General features: G+C 38.8%; 1 protein-coding gene across 1 annotated transcript in view; it reads right to left on the bottom strand.

The window, feature by feature from the left end:
• The window catches only part of LOC308692927 (uncharacterized protein), a 107,551-nt gene that overhangs the window by 52,000 nt on the left and 41,113 nt on the right, over nt 1-14,438 (bottom strand). Inside the window, exons 3-7 of the mRNA XM_081369527.1 lie at nt 6,172-6,294; nt 5,930-6,052; nt 5,688-5,810; nt 5,216-5,338; nt 4,974-5,096 (exon numbers count right to left, since the gene is read on the bottom strand). Of these exons, the coding sequence (XP_081225653.1) occupies nt 4,974-5,096; nt 5,216-5,338; nt 5,688-5,810; nt 5,930-6,052; nt 6,172-6,294 (615 nt within the window). The remainder of the gene's footprint in view (nt 1-4,973; nt 5,097-5,215; nt 5,339-5,687; nt 5,811-5,929; nt 6,053-6,171; nt 6,295-14,438) is intronic.

The following is a 14,438-nucleotide window of genomic DNA, read 5'->3' as shown; positions in this document are numbered from 1 at the left end:
ATGAACATGACTAAAACTAATAAAAACTAAAATGACAGCTTGACACAAAGACTAGACTAAAACTAAAATTAAAACAGGCCGCCAAAAACAACACTAGCTGGAACATCTAATTGATAAAATGGATAATAATAGATAATGAAAATAATTGATGATGAACTTGATTATCAATTAGTCGCATCTGCACACTGCACAGAAAGCATATGGAAAATAACAGAAGACACAGAGTGAGCTCCTGAGGGAAAGGTACATGATCCATCTGTGTGAAACATGAGAATGCTTTAGATTTATATTTATCTTCAAACAAAAGCATAGGTGTTTACCGCGGCTAGCACTGTTGTGCTTTGTGCTGTTGTGACAGATACGTGTGATATTTAATGCCTTTGAGACGTGTTTTCCTCAGTGTATAACTTACATTTTACAGTTATATACTGTACTTATTTGTGAATGTTAGAAAGGATTTCCAACATTGGCGTATTAACTGTAGGTTTAAAGTTCTACATGTAACACAAGTAATCATATTTTTATGAAAGCAGGGATATTGTTGGAATAGCCTATTAATACAATATAATTACTATGTTCAGATGAGTGTGTTACAGTCTACCTCAAGCTTTTTTTTTTTTATTATAATTTTTAATTTAGTAATTTCAACTTCTGCTTTGGTGGGTAAGCACTCACTTCTTTTTTGGTTTGGAATGTAATGTTTGTGTGTTTTTTTTTTTTTTTTAAATCTGCATATAATGTATGGCATAGTCTATATAGATTCATTCACTGTATAAGTTTTCATGGGCTGTATATTGGACTGTACATTGTTTGAATGACAACATTGGCCAGGATTTGGAACATATAATGTAACCTCCATTCCCTGAAGGAGGGAACTGAGACATTACGTCAGAACGACTGACAAATTGGGATCTTGCCTGAAAACCCAATCACCTCTGAGAGTAAACAAAACAAGCCAACGGACATTGGCGAATGAGATTTGCATCCCAAACTGCGCCCCGTGAAAAAGATATAAGGAAGCATGCTGTACTCTCTCACTTAAGTTTTGCGCTGTGGAGTCGAGACGCTGTCCTGGCTGTTCAGTAGTGGTATAGCAATTGTAGCTACGAGACGTAACGTCTCCGTTCCCTCCTTCAGGGAAAGGGGGTTACATTAATAATCCAGACATCAGTCAGTCATGTTCAATGTTACATCCGAACGACTGACGAATCGGGATCTCTACCAAAACGCTGCAATTGCTGCTCCTTAGGTGCCCCGCGTAAGCCGCCTTATCCCCCTACACCTGCTGGGGTGGAGAAAGGACAGTGTTTTAACGCAGAGACTTGATCACTTCTGTTCCATCTTACCCATGGATAACACTGGGAAAGCTTACCTATTCCAAATGGAAAAGGACCCTACAGAGACCACATTCTGCCCGTAGGGAGGTGGAGTTACACATTTAGACTGACCATTAGTGCAGTGCTACAAATGGAAGGTCTCTGTGGCAGATCCAGCCTAGCTAGGGTGAAGTCAATACCGAGCAGAGACACAGGGCGGGCTCTGCCAAGGCAACGACACGGGCTCGCCGACAGGGAAGACACACCTTGGAAGAATACACATGTGGTATCACCCGAGGGTAATCACAACACATGAGCACCTAGGCTAGCAAATGAGCTGACCTTCTTGGCATTCAAACGAGTGCTAAACCTAGTGTCTGACGCTTTCGCCATGTCTGACTGCCGAGGGTGCTGGAGGAACTCCCTGCAGGGTTCGCTAGGTTGGAAACTCACCTGTGAAGCAGATAAGCGCTCATAACCCGTCCTAAGAGTGGAGTGGCAAGACAAGCAAGACACCGAACAGGTCCCCCTACATATTAGCTAGTTGTAGCAAGTAGACGAGAGGACACAGGCGCTACACCTCGCCTACAATTTGGGTGTCATCCAGCCCGCAGCTCTACAAATGTCTGTCAGCGAGGTGCCGAGTGGAGTAAGCCCTCAACACTAATATGCCAAGACTGACATCCACTGTGTGCGGTCCACGTACAAGCGTAAACCGCGAAGGGGACAGAGCAGAGCAAAGGCTAGGTCTGCCTCCTCCAGGGGCAACGCTTGCAGGTTCCAACACCTGATTCCTGAAGGAGGTGGTAGGAATTTTGGGCACACATCCTGGCCGGGGTCTCAGGGTCTTGTGAGAGTTAGCTGGCCCGAATGCCAGGCACGATTTGTCAACTGAAAATGCCGTCTTGCAGTCTTGAGAGACAGGATCTTAAGCTCTACTGACTGCAGCGGCTCGAAGGGAGCTCTCTACAATGTTAGGGCGGTGAGGATTAAGGCTCCTCACACCGCTCAGGAACCTGATGATCAGGTCATGCTTTCCCACCAACTTAACATCCGACTTACCATGATGTATGGTGAAAGCGTCAACATACACATTCAGGATGGAGGGAGACAGCCTTCACTCCAACCCATCTTGCATGAAGGAAAGCACAGTACTGATTGGGCACTTCTAAGGGACTTTTTGGTGAAAGAACACCAGGTTCTGATTCAAGACGAGATGATTGCGGGCGAGTTGCCACATGCAACAGGAATTTAGGCCACCCTGATGGTTGAAGTACGCAACGGCTGCAGAGTTGTCAGTCTTGACTAGCACATGCTTGCCCTGTAGCAGCAATCTAAAGTGGCGCAGAGCAAGCCGTACTGCTAGCAAATTGAGGCAAATGATGTGTTGAGTGCTGAAGCACTCATAAGTCTCATATAAAGCAACCAGAGCGGCGTGAATGCGGCTGCAATATGTCCGAGGTGCCTCTTCTTACAACTGCTCTAGCGAGTGGGCCAGAATGAGCCAGTTGTCAAGGTAGTTGAGAATGCGAACACCGTCCTCCCTCAGAGGGGCAAGGGCTGCCGCCGCAACCTGTGTGAAGATGTAAGAATCTGCGCCTGGACCCGACGACAGCGCAGTACTGAAGTGTCAACCAGTCTCTCCGTTTACTGAAGTGAGGTGGACCCCGGCCGTATCCAGATTAGATGGTGGATCTGCATCTGGACCCAACCATGACGCATCCCTGAAGTGCCAGCCTCATCAGCCCTGTGAAGGCCTCATCGACATGACCAATCTGACTACTGACCTGTAACGCTGCCTGGATCATAATCATACACTGTTCGTTCGTTGGCCAGAGGAGAACTGGCCCCCGACTGAGCCTGGGTTCTCCCAAGGCTTTTTTCTCCATTCTGTCACCTGATGGAGTTTTGGTTCCTTGACACTGTTGCCTTGGCTTTTGGCTTGCTTAGTTGGGGACATTTAATATTCAACAATATTATTGATCTGCCTTATTTAGGGTGGACGATGATGTAATTTTCTTCTAGAAACAAACTTTGTTGTTTTATTTTCATGTTATCAATGTGAAGCTACTTTGATACAATCTGTATTGTAAAAAGCGCTATATAAATAAAGGTGACTTGACTTGACTTAAGTCGACAGGGACAGCCCAGAGAGGACAACCTTGTATTGATATGCCTGTCCCTCGAATACAAAGCATAGAAACGGTCTTTTGAGGGAGAATCGAGACATGAAGGTACGTATCCTTCAGGTCGATCGCTGCAAACCACTCGTGAGGACAAATGCATTCGAAGATGCGTTTCTGCTAGGGATGTCCCGATCCGATCACGTGATCGGAAATCGGGCCCGATCACGTGGTTTCAGACTCGATCGGAATCGGACGTTACCTCCCGATCAGGACTCAGATATATATGTATATATATTCTCATTATTTTTTAACACATCTATAGTTATGCGGTGGCACAGAGTTACGCCGGTTTCACACTGCACGCATTGGCAGAGCGTAAGCAGCGCAGGAGTCGGCGCCGAAACGATCGCGGCACTGCTGTTCCTGCTCTGCTCCTGCTATGCGCTGTCGCGCCGCCTCTGCGTGCGGTGTGAATGCTCTAATCTGTTAACATGGGCGCCGAAAAAAATACGCGCTGCACGCTCTGCTAACGCGTGCAGTGTGAAACTGGCGTAGAGTTAGGAGTGCAGTTCCTAAAAGCACATTACTGGCTTTGCAAACACTGTGGCACTTTTATTTTTTTATTTTTAATTACTTTAAATTTTTCGCTCTTCTTTATTCTTTTTTTATGTATTATAGATGTATCGGATCGGGACTCGGTATTGGTAGATATTCAAAATCAAATGACTCGGACTCGGACTCGAGGGCAAAAAAACCTGATCGGGACATCCCTAGTTTCTGCATTAATATCTTGAACGGGAGCTTGTGAAGGGCCAGAATTAAGACACGCAGGTCCAAGATTGGCCGTTACCCACCACCTTTTTTTGGGTACAACGAAGTACGGGCTGTAAAATCCTGTCTTCATATCAGCTAGAGGTACCAGCTTTATCTCATCCTTCGCCAGTAGGACTGCGATTTCCGCACGCGATCTGAATTGCATATCCAAGTCTGATGCTGCCTGCTGGCGATAGGAGATGGATTGGCGGGTCTGACAGGAGCTGGGACAGCCTGTGCCACCTTCCTGTGACCGGCTCCGTGCTGCGGCTTAGGTGGAGGCTGCTGCTGAGGCTGTGCTGGAGCAGAGGTGGAATCCACAGGAGGGCACCTTTGGTCACGAGCAGGTGGTCGGACTGCGTCCAGCGGCGGAGTTGAGGCAACAGCAAATCTCGCTCACTAATGTACATTGGCTTGTTTTGTTTACACTCGAAGGCTCTCAGGCGAGATCCCAATCCATCAGTCGTTCTGACGTAACGTCGAATGTGACTGACTGATAGGGAACAACATTTTTTTAAATAGTGGATTAAAATTTTATTTTACTAAAAAAAATTCCTCTTTAATAATTCATATAATTTTTTTCATCTGATTAATTAAAAAAAAAAATAGCAATCCATTTTCAAAATATTCATTACTTGCAGCCCTAATACAAATCTCTTCTCTGTGTGAATTTTACTTTTACTCCCATAAAACAGTTCACCCAATTCACCCACGTCACCTGGGGTCAGAGGTCACTGGTTCATCACTGAATAAAGGAGGAAGAGGCATTGACATGTCACTCTTCAGAGACACACAGCTTGGTTCTGGAGATGAACATCTCTTCCTCTTCTTCCTGGTGACTCTAAAATGTAATAATTCATTTACATCTTTACAGTTTAATTAACACAGTTTTATTCATTCAGATGATCTGTGATGTTGCATGTGTCTGTCTTTTATCTCCAGTACTGGATGGTGTCTCACCTGGGGTCAGAGGTCACTGGTTCATCACTGAATAAGGGAGGAAGAGGCATTGACATGTTGCTCTTCAGAGACACACAGCTGGGATCTGCAGATGATGATCCCTGACTTTTCCTCCTGGAGATACTGATAAACACACAGAAATAATTCTTCCTTTAGTTCCACCTGCTATTAAATTCATTACAAGTCAGTCTGTTTTTCTAAAAATCGATTTTACACTGACAGTGTATCTAGTGCACAACTAAGCCACTGCTGATTCTATCATCCTTTTTGACATGCTTTTGATTTTGATAAGAAGCATAAACAAACTATACTTTAAATCATTTAAACATGCTTGTGGCTGTGCAACTTGTGTGTTTTTTGATTTCTTTGTTTTACAGTGAAAGTCATTTGGTGACTGTGAAACACAGCAGACTTCATGTAAATGTATTTAAGGTGGAATTTATATTTTTAGTCTGATCTCGTTGTGTCTCACCTGGGGTCAGAGGTCACTGGTTCATCACTGAATAAAGGAGGAAGAGGCATTGACATGTCACTCTTCAGAGACAGACAGCTGAGTTCAGGGGATGAAGGTCTCTGACTCTTCCTCCTGGTGACTCTAAGATATAATAATTTGTATACATCTTTACAGTGTAATTAACACAGTATTATTAATTCAGATGATCTGTGATGTTGCATGTGTCCGTCTTTTGTCTCCAGTACTGGATGGTGTCTCACCTGGGGTCAGAGGTCACTGGTTCATCACTGAATAAGGGGGGAAGAGGCACTGACATGTCACTCTTCAGAGACACACAGCTGGGATCTGGAGATGAAGGTCTCTGACTCTTCCTCCTTGTGATTCTAAGATAAAATTATTTTTATACATCTTTACAGTGTAATTAACACAATATTATTTGATCAGATTATCTGTGATGCTGTACAAGTTGGTCTATTTTCTCCAGTACTAGATGGTGTCTCACCTGGGGTCAGAGGTCACTGGATCATCACTGAATAAAGGAGGAAGAGGCATTGACATGTCACTCTTCAGAGACGCATAGCTGGGATCTGGAGATGAAGGTCTCTGACTCTTCCTCCTGGTGATTCTAAAATATAATAATTCATATACATCTTAACAGTTGTAGCATCTGGACCAACCACACACACACACATGATTCATTATATTTAATGAATAGTCCAGCAAACTCACTCTCCCAACAAAGGTCTATGAAACTTCCCCCAAAACTAACATCCCAAATGAAGCTAACACACTGGCAGAACCCAGTGTCCTGTTACATGGCACATTAAGACTGAGAAGGCTTTTATCACCCAGAAGGAATTTGCAGAGAGTTGTTTGTTCTTGCCGAGAAGGAGAAATAACCCCTTTTAATCCTATATATTCTATATCTAACCACTTGAGAAATGTATAAACATGTATCCAATTTTCCCATCTCATGATTTTCCTTTTATGGGGTTTGGCCCATGTATTCATCGTCTCTTTTAAACTCTTTTAGATTAATGTCTCAGTATTGCATACTATGGTTAACCAAAATCATGTGTGTAGCACGTGTCTCTATAAACTCCAATCTTCGTCCCCCATTTGTTACTTTGCATTACATTTTGCTAACTCTGTGACGCATTAGTATTATAAGAATCTTTCTTAAAGGTCTTATAAGGTTCTTTTCTTAAACACCCAATGACATTACATATTCAAATGCCCTGCTAGAACAAAAGGGTCGTAAAATCTCCCTCCAAAGGGAAAACTTCTTATTGGCTCACACACCTCCAGAGGGTGTGACATCTTCACACTTTGAAAATCACTGATCACAAGATCACGTCTCTTAGTCCCTATCGGAGTAATCCTGATGTGAAGATGATGCTGAACTAGAAGTTTTCTAAGGACCCCCAAGCTTGTGCCAGGCTGTGGCCTTGTCTTTCCATTTACCAAAGATCCTCTGACCCACACTGGTTCTCTCTCATCAAGACCACATCAGCAAAGATCAACTGGAGCCTCAACAAATTGCATCAAGACAGTTTAATTCAAATGGGCGAGACATGCAAGTATCAAACTTAGTCTCATCATTTGATACATTAAGTATCCTTACCCCTTTTAAAGGAGGGCGTGTTAGAACTAAACTGATGGTTTGCTCAAGGCTGTTGATCTGCTGAATTTCAAACAATGCTATAACTTCTTGCTTTCCTCGGGGTTCGTACAGATTCTGTAAAATGAAATTCCAGGACTTTCAAGGACTTTTCAAGCACTACGTTTTTGGATTTCAAGGACTTCAATCAGCACTTATCAAACAATATCTTTATTATTTTTATTTATTTTATAATTTTTTTTACTCAAATTACATATATATGGTATCTGATATGTCACTTCATAGAGATCAATCCATTGAACAGTGCTGTCAGGCATGGGAAATCCCCTTAATCATTGAAAGGATATTGAAACAGATTTTTTTCCCATTAATATATGATTGACCTGAAGAATGAAAGTTGTATTATATACTTATCATATACTTAATATCATGCTCATAGCCATGTGAAATAGCTCTATATCTCAGACGGGCTGAAACATTAATTTTGCGTGAAACAATGGTATTTTTTCATCAACAACAACAAAAATAAATAAATGTAATTAGGGATGGACCGATACCACTTTTTGCAGATTGAGTCCAATACCGATACTTTCATTATTGGAAATTTTTTTCAATGCCGATACCGTAACCGATCCCTGAATTGTTTCTGCATTTGTCATTTTTAAATGTATTAATAGATAAACCAAAAGAATATAAATCATATTAGTTGTTCAATTAAATTGTTCATCAAATATATATTTCCTTCAGTTATTTTCATGTTTAATTAAGCCTGCTAAAATGCATTGTATGAGCTTCTGTTACTTTCACTGTTCATTCTATTGCTCTATCATATTATTTTATCTTTCATTTAATAGCACAGCACATATTTAGAGCTGCTTCAGCAGGACTCAGTGCTGAGGATCGAGTCAGCGGTTCAAATGTTTAGACATCAGTGAAATATCAATTCATTATTCCAATTTTTTTTTTTTTTTGTTGCTTTATTTAGTTTGACAGGGACATTGTACATTAATAAAAACATTCCTGTAAATGCACCAGAATTAGCCAAGGGCTATTTTTCATCCGTAGTCCCTGGACAAGATGTTACAAGTCAACCTAAACAAAATAGGATTAAGTATGATTCTGTTATATGAATACATAACAGAAATTTTAATAATAACACAATACAATAAAAAATATATATTTAAACAATTTAAGATCAATTAAAAACAATGCAACAAAATACAAACAATAATAGGATGGCCAGCAGATATAAGATTCTAGTGTTGACAGATCTGAGTACTGATTAACCAATTCTTCAATTGAGCCCTAAATAAAGCATATGTGTCTAGATCTCTTATAATTGTTGGAATAGTATTCCATTCTTGTGCAGCTTTAACAGAAAAGGCAGATTGACTAAATTTACTTTGTCTAAGCGGTATGATACAGTCTTGTCTTAATGCGCCTCTTGTAGAGCGAAAATCAGTTGTTCTAATACGAACTAGCTGACCAAGAGGGGGAGAAGATAAACCATAAATGATTTTATACATCAAGCATACATTTGCATACTTAATCATATTTTCCCAACTCAATAAATTATATTTTTTCAGTATTGGACAATGATGAGAATATACCGATTTCTTATCAAGGACCTTAAGTGTACGTTTGTATAAGGACTCTAATGGTTTTAAAGTCACTGAACTCGCCTGAGACCAAGTGGTTAAACAGAAAGTCATGTGAGAGATAACCATAGAGTACATAAACATCTTAGCTGCTTCTAATGACATGTTATCTCTAGTAAGCTTAAAATTATAGAGATTAAACTTAACCTGCTTGCAAACCTTTTTTACGTGAGCTTTAAATGTAAGTTTAGAATCAATCAGTATTCCCAGATATTTATATTGTGGCACTACCTGCAGCCTCACCCCTGACACGTAAACATCCGGCTCTTTAATAATACTGTTAGACTTAGAGAAAAACATACATACTGTTTTGGACACATTTAGTTGCAAGCAATTCTCTTTTAGCCATGCCGACACATTAACCATAGAATTCGTAAGTTCATTTGCAACTTGTGTCAGACTATTACCATGTATATAAATCACTGTATCGTCAGCATACATTTGTATATTAGTGCCAGGACATGAAAGATGAAAATCATTTATATACATAGCAAAAAGCATTGGACCCAAGATAGATCCTTGCGGAACACCCGTTGATATACCTAAATCATTAGATAGGTGATTGTGTAGTCTAACACATTGAGATCTATCTGATAGATATGACTCTATCCAGTTAAGTGTATGTGATGAGAAATTAAAACAAGCTAACTTAGACATAAGGATCCTATGATTAACAGTGTCAAAGGCTTTCTTTAAATCAAGGAACACTGCTCCAACTACACCACCTTTGTCTAAGAGAGTTTTAATATTTTCTATAAACAAAACAATTTGCGGTTTCCGTAGAATATTTTGCTCTAAAACCAAACTGCATTGGATGCATTGAAAATGAACAACTACTCAAATAACTGCTAATCTGTTTTGCAACTAGTTTCTCCATAATTTTAGAAACGGTGGGTAATATACTAATTGGCCTATAATTATCAATAGAAAGGGGGTCTCCACTTTTGAATATTGGAACAACAATCGCTGACTTCCAAACACTTGGGAATATTCCCTGAGAAATTGAAAGATTAATAACTTTACTAATAGGTTTAATTAGAGTCAAACTAGATTCTTTGAGCATAATAACATCCATACCATATTTATATTTTGCTCTAGATGACCACAGAGTTCCTCAACATAGTAAATCGATATCTATCACAACTCAATTTAGTTTTAAGTGAGGTTTTCAAAGCATGATCCCTGTCTTTCATCACATTCAGAATATCTACATTTATCCACGGGACCATATTCTTTTTCTTTCTATGATTAAATTTAGTAATAATATTTCCTAATCTTTTTGTAAAAATCTCACTATCTTCCTCATAATCAATACCCAATAATAGATTACCCCATTCTATCTGCTGAATAGCACCTTTAAAATTTCCTTGTTTATACTTTGGTATCCCAAAGAATTCACATTTTTTAACAAATGAGCTAAACCTCTTCTTAGTTAATTTCCTAGTTACCAGAATCATATTATGGTCAGACAGACCAGTTAACATATTAAAAGATTTCAGAATTCGCTCAGGTCTATTAGTAAATATCAGATCAATTTGACTTTTAGAAGAATTGGTTATTCGTGTAGGTCCACTAATTAAGTGTTTAAGATCAAAACTGTCAGTTATCTGCTTAAGATTTTTCCTGGTAGATTTATCTTCCCAATTAATGTTGAAATCACCCATAATTATTACCTCCTTGTTAAAATTACATTCTTTCAGTAAAGTATCAAAATTTTCATAGAAACTGCAATTAGAAGAAGGGGGACGATAGATTACAATGAGAGTAAACGACATAAGACAATGTTCAAACCAATGCATTCCAATTCCTCACAATTCACCCACTGGATTTCGTTACACTGAATACTATCCTTTATATATATCATTACTCCACCACCCTTGGAACCTTCTCTATCCTTTCTAAAAACATTAAAACCAGGCACCTGAATTAATGCAGTAGAAACATTTTCGTGAAGCCAAGTCTCTGATAAACAAAGGAAATCTAAATTTGAATTTAGTAAGAGATGATGAACTTGATCACTTTTCGATCTAATACTTCTTGGGCCCTATTTTAACGATCTGAAACGCAAGTGTCAAAGCGCAAAGCGCAAGTAACTTTGTGGGCGGGTCTTGGCGCTGTTGCTATTTTCCCGGCGGGATAAATGACTCTTGCGCCAGGCGCAAATCTAAAATGGGTTGGTCTGAAGAGCTTCATTATTCATAGGTGTGGTTTGGGCGTAACGTGAAATAAACCAATCAGAGCGTCATCTCACATTCCCTTTAAGAGCAGGCGCGCTTGTTCTAAAGCGGATTCCTATTATAACGGCGGATTTGCCAGACGCACGCGAAGAGCGGTTCACAGCCGAGGAGAGCAACGCTCTCGTCAGGGACGTTGGGGATGGAGAAACCCACCCAAATTAACTTCGGTTAAAAAGGCGTGTGATAATTTGGGTAAATGTGTAAGCTAGATGTATGCTTTTATAATAAATTGTCTATCTATCTATCTATCTATCTATCTATCTATCTATCTATCTATCTATCTATCTATCTATCTATCTATCTATCTATCGTAATAATGTATGATTTGCAAAAATGAAAACTGCTGCTTCTGTGTAGATGAGAGAATCAAAGTGAATGCGCGTTGTGCACACGCTACATTGATTATGGCCAAGCATGCGCCCTTAAAATAGCATATGAATAACATGCGCAACGCGCCACTGACTTTAAACCATTTTTTCCTGGTTAGTGGCGCAACTGTTTTCTAAACCTGCAAAATAGCATGAAGGAACGTTTGCGCTGGAACACGCCTCCTTTTTTGCGCTGAACCGCCCAGGGAGCGCAAGTTCATTCCCTAGTTTAGCGACGTGCTTCTGTGGAGGAAAAAACGTGCTTTGCGCGGGTGCAAAATAGGAATGATACATGCGTCAGTGTACAAAGTCAATTGCGCTGGGTGCAAGATAGGGCCCCTTATGTTTAGATGACCACCTAAGAGACCCTTCATTTTAGCGTTAGGATCCCAAACTATTCTAGATTGATTAAGGGTTCGGAAAATTTTCCATTTTCTATTTTTTAAGATCGCTGGATATCTTGGATATTTGATACAACAAAAACTACCAGCCTAATTAATGTGAATTTAAAACATTATTAAAGACAAATAAGCAGTCAGTAACAAAATATGAACAAATAATCGAATTACAAATAGGACAAATAAATACAATAGAACAAAGAAAGGCTACAAATGAAACAAACAGTGTTTTTAGAGTTTTTTGGGTAGATCTAACAGGTACAGATATTTGAATAAAGTAATCAAATGTGAAAAAATTGCATATTCATTACTGTATAAATTAAATATAGATGGGTCTTTTTGTAAATTTGAAAAGGGTAGCCTATTTAGTCTAGAGCAGTGAGTAATTTCGTTGTCCTTTGATTAACATTCAAACACAGCAGCATGGCTACATTGACTTGAGATATAACCGACTTTGTTTCCTAAGATACTTACCAAGACAGGCGTTTTTACATAATTTGTGTGAATTTGTTTTATTTTCTTTGCCACTGACATCCAACTTAACTACAAACTTTCCACTGATGTCTGTTTAAAGGGATGCGCTCGACCAGCTTGCGCACCACAGATATGTGTCACTACATTGCGTTAAATATTCCACTAATAAGATACATTTACTTCATAGACAGCTTTCTTTTTTTTATCCCCATTATACTCTCAGTTATGAATGTTTCTTTGTCTGGACAAAAATTGTAAACACGCTGCCTGGTAGGCCAATCGGTTGTTGGTATCGGAGCATTTTTACGAGTACAGATGGTGGACAACCAGAATGCCTATTACCGCCGCGGCAGCGAAAATAAACCAGCCGCATTTCAAAGTCGTTCCCGAAATGACCGCCAGTTGGCGCAAAGGGACATTGTGCATAACAGCAACAATTGCCGTATTTTAAAATGTAAGTGGGTTAAATATAAAACCCTAAGCCTAATAAGCATATTTTTCATATATAAATAGGCCTATTAGGCTACAACAGAATAGAACCAAAGATAGAATCAAAAGTTAAAAATAGAGACGATATTAGGAGCAATGACGCTGAATATTTTTACTATTCTATTGAGGAATTAGATAAATGAAGAGCTCTCGTGAGCGATACAATTGCATAGTAATTTATAGTGATTTCAAAAGCAGTCCTTAAAAAAAATACATGGAGTAGTGTGGCATAATTTTTGAGAGATTATGCGGAACGCGTTTTAGTTAAGATCCTGGTTTCAATGCCCTTAATGTATAGGCTAGGCTACTGCTTTAAAAAAATGTCACAACGCGTTTTGACATTGTTTTGAATTAAACATTGAAGTTTAAAATGTAGTGTTTTGGCACACCAGGCCGAGTGGTGTTACGCATTGTTCAAAAATCAGGTTTTATTCTGGCATGTTGAATTGGCGTTAGAATTTTTTTTTTTGATTTATTAGATTTAGATTTTAGATTTCGTTAGATTTATTTTTCTCATAACAGCTAAAATAACTTAATATATGCCTTGTCTTAATATGACCTACTTAATATAGGCAATAGGCATATAATAGCCTATATAATAAATTAGCAAAACTTGGCCACTAAATATTTAATTTCCAATTATTTTAATTATCACAATTAAAGTTTTAATTGTATTAAATTGAACAAGCGCAACAATCAGCATTTAATCAAATATTCTAAAAGATGTATTATTAATAATAATGTTATTTCAACATAATATTTTGTTTTTTCGACATAATATGTGTGCGTGCAACAAGCAAGATGTGTATTTGTAAATCCGGTGATGCGTGCATTGATTTTTATCAATAAACTAGTGTTTTCTGACAGTGTCGACTGCAAAGATGAAGTTGACGATCGCCATATTTGTAATGAACGCACCTAGAGAGAAATGCAAAAAGACATAATCAGAGAGTAGCCTTTTTCTTTTCGTTTTAAATTATTATTTCGTTTGAAGACATTTCAAGCATTGTGTATTTGATGTATTTATCATGTCTGTGTGAGGCATACGCTGAGTTTCGTTAAGTTAGGAGGATGAAATGCGCTCCAGCTGACGTGCAATGCAAGTGACCGCGCGGGCGCCTCCATGATTAGTGTCTGTTATATTTGCTTCTCTTACTTATTAAATCCAGGCAATTGGTTGATAAAAAATTTATTAAAATTAAGATACAATTTATAGAAAACGAAATTCACTTTAAATAAAGGTTTTCTACTAAACAAAACTTAATGAAGTGGTCAAAATCATGTCTGACCCACTCCATATCCATCTCTCGATATAATGCATCCTATCTTACTCATGCTGTTCACTTTTCATATTCAACATAGATGGAAAAAAATAACATTATAATATTTTAACAAATATGATACTAAATGAGATTATTTAATGGCTACAACAGTAGGCCTATAGTAGGCCTATAGACTCTATTTGTACAAATTGCTGCACATTAATTTAATTAAATGAAACCTTGTAACGAATTCACACTGTAT

The sequence above is a fragment of the Scardinius erythrophthalmus genome (genome assembly GCF_964197995.2).
Source record: "Scardinius erythrophthalmus genome assembly, chromosome: 6".
In the NCBI taxonomy this organism is placed as follows: Eukaryota; Metazoa; Chordata; class Actinopteri; order Cypriniformes; family Leuciscidae; genus Scardinius; species Scardinius erythrophthalmus.
Note: the sequence above shows the minus strand (reverse complement) of the source record. Positions and strands in the feature narration are given on the sequence as shown.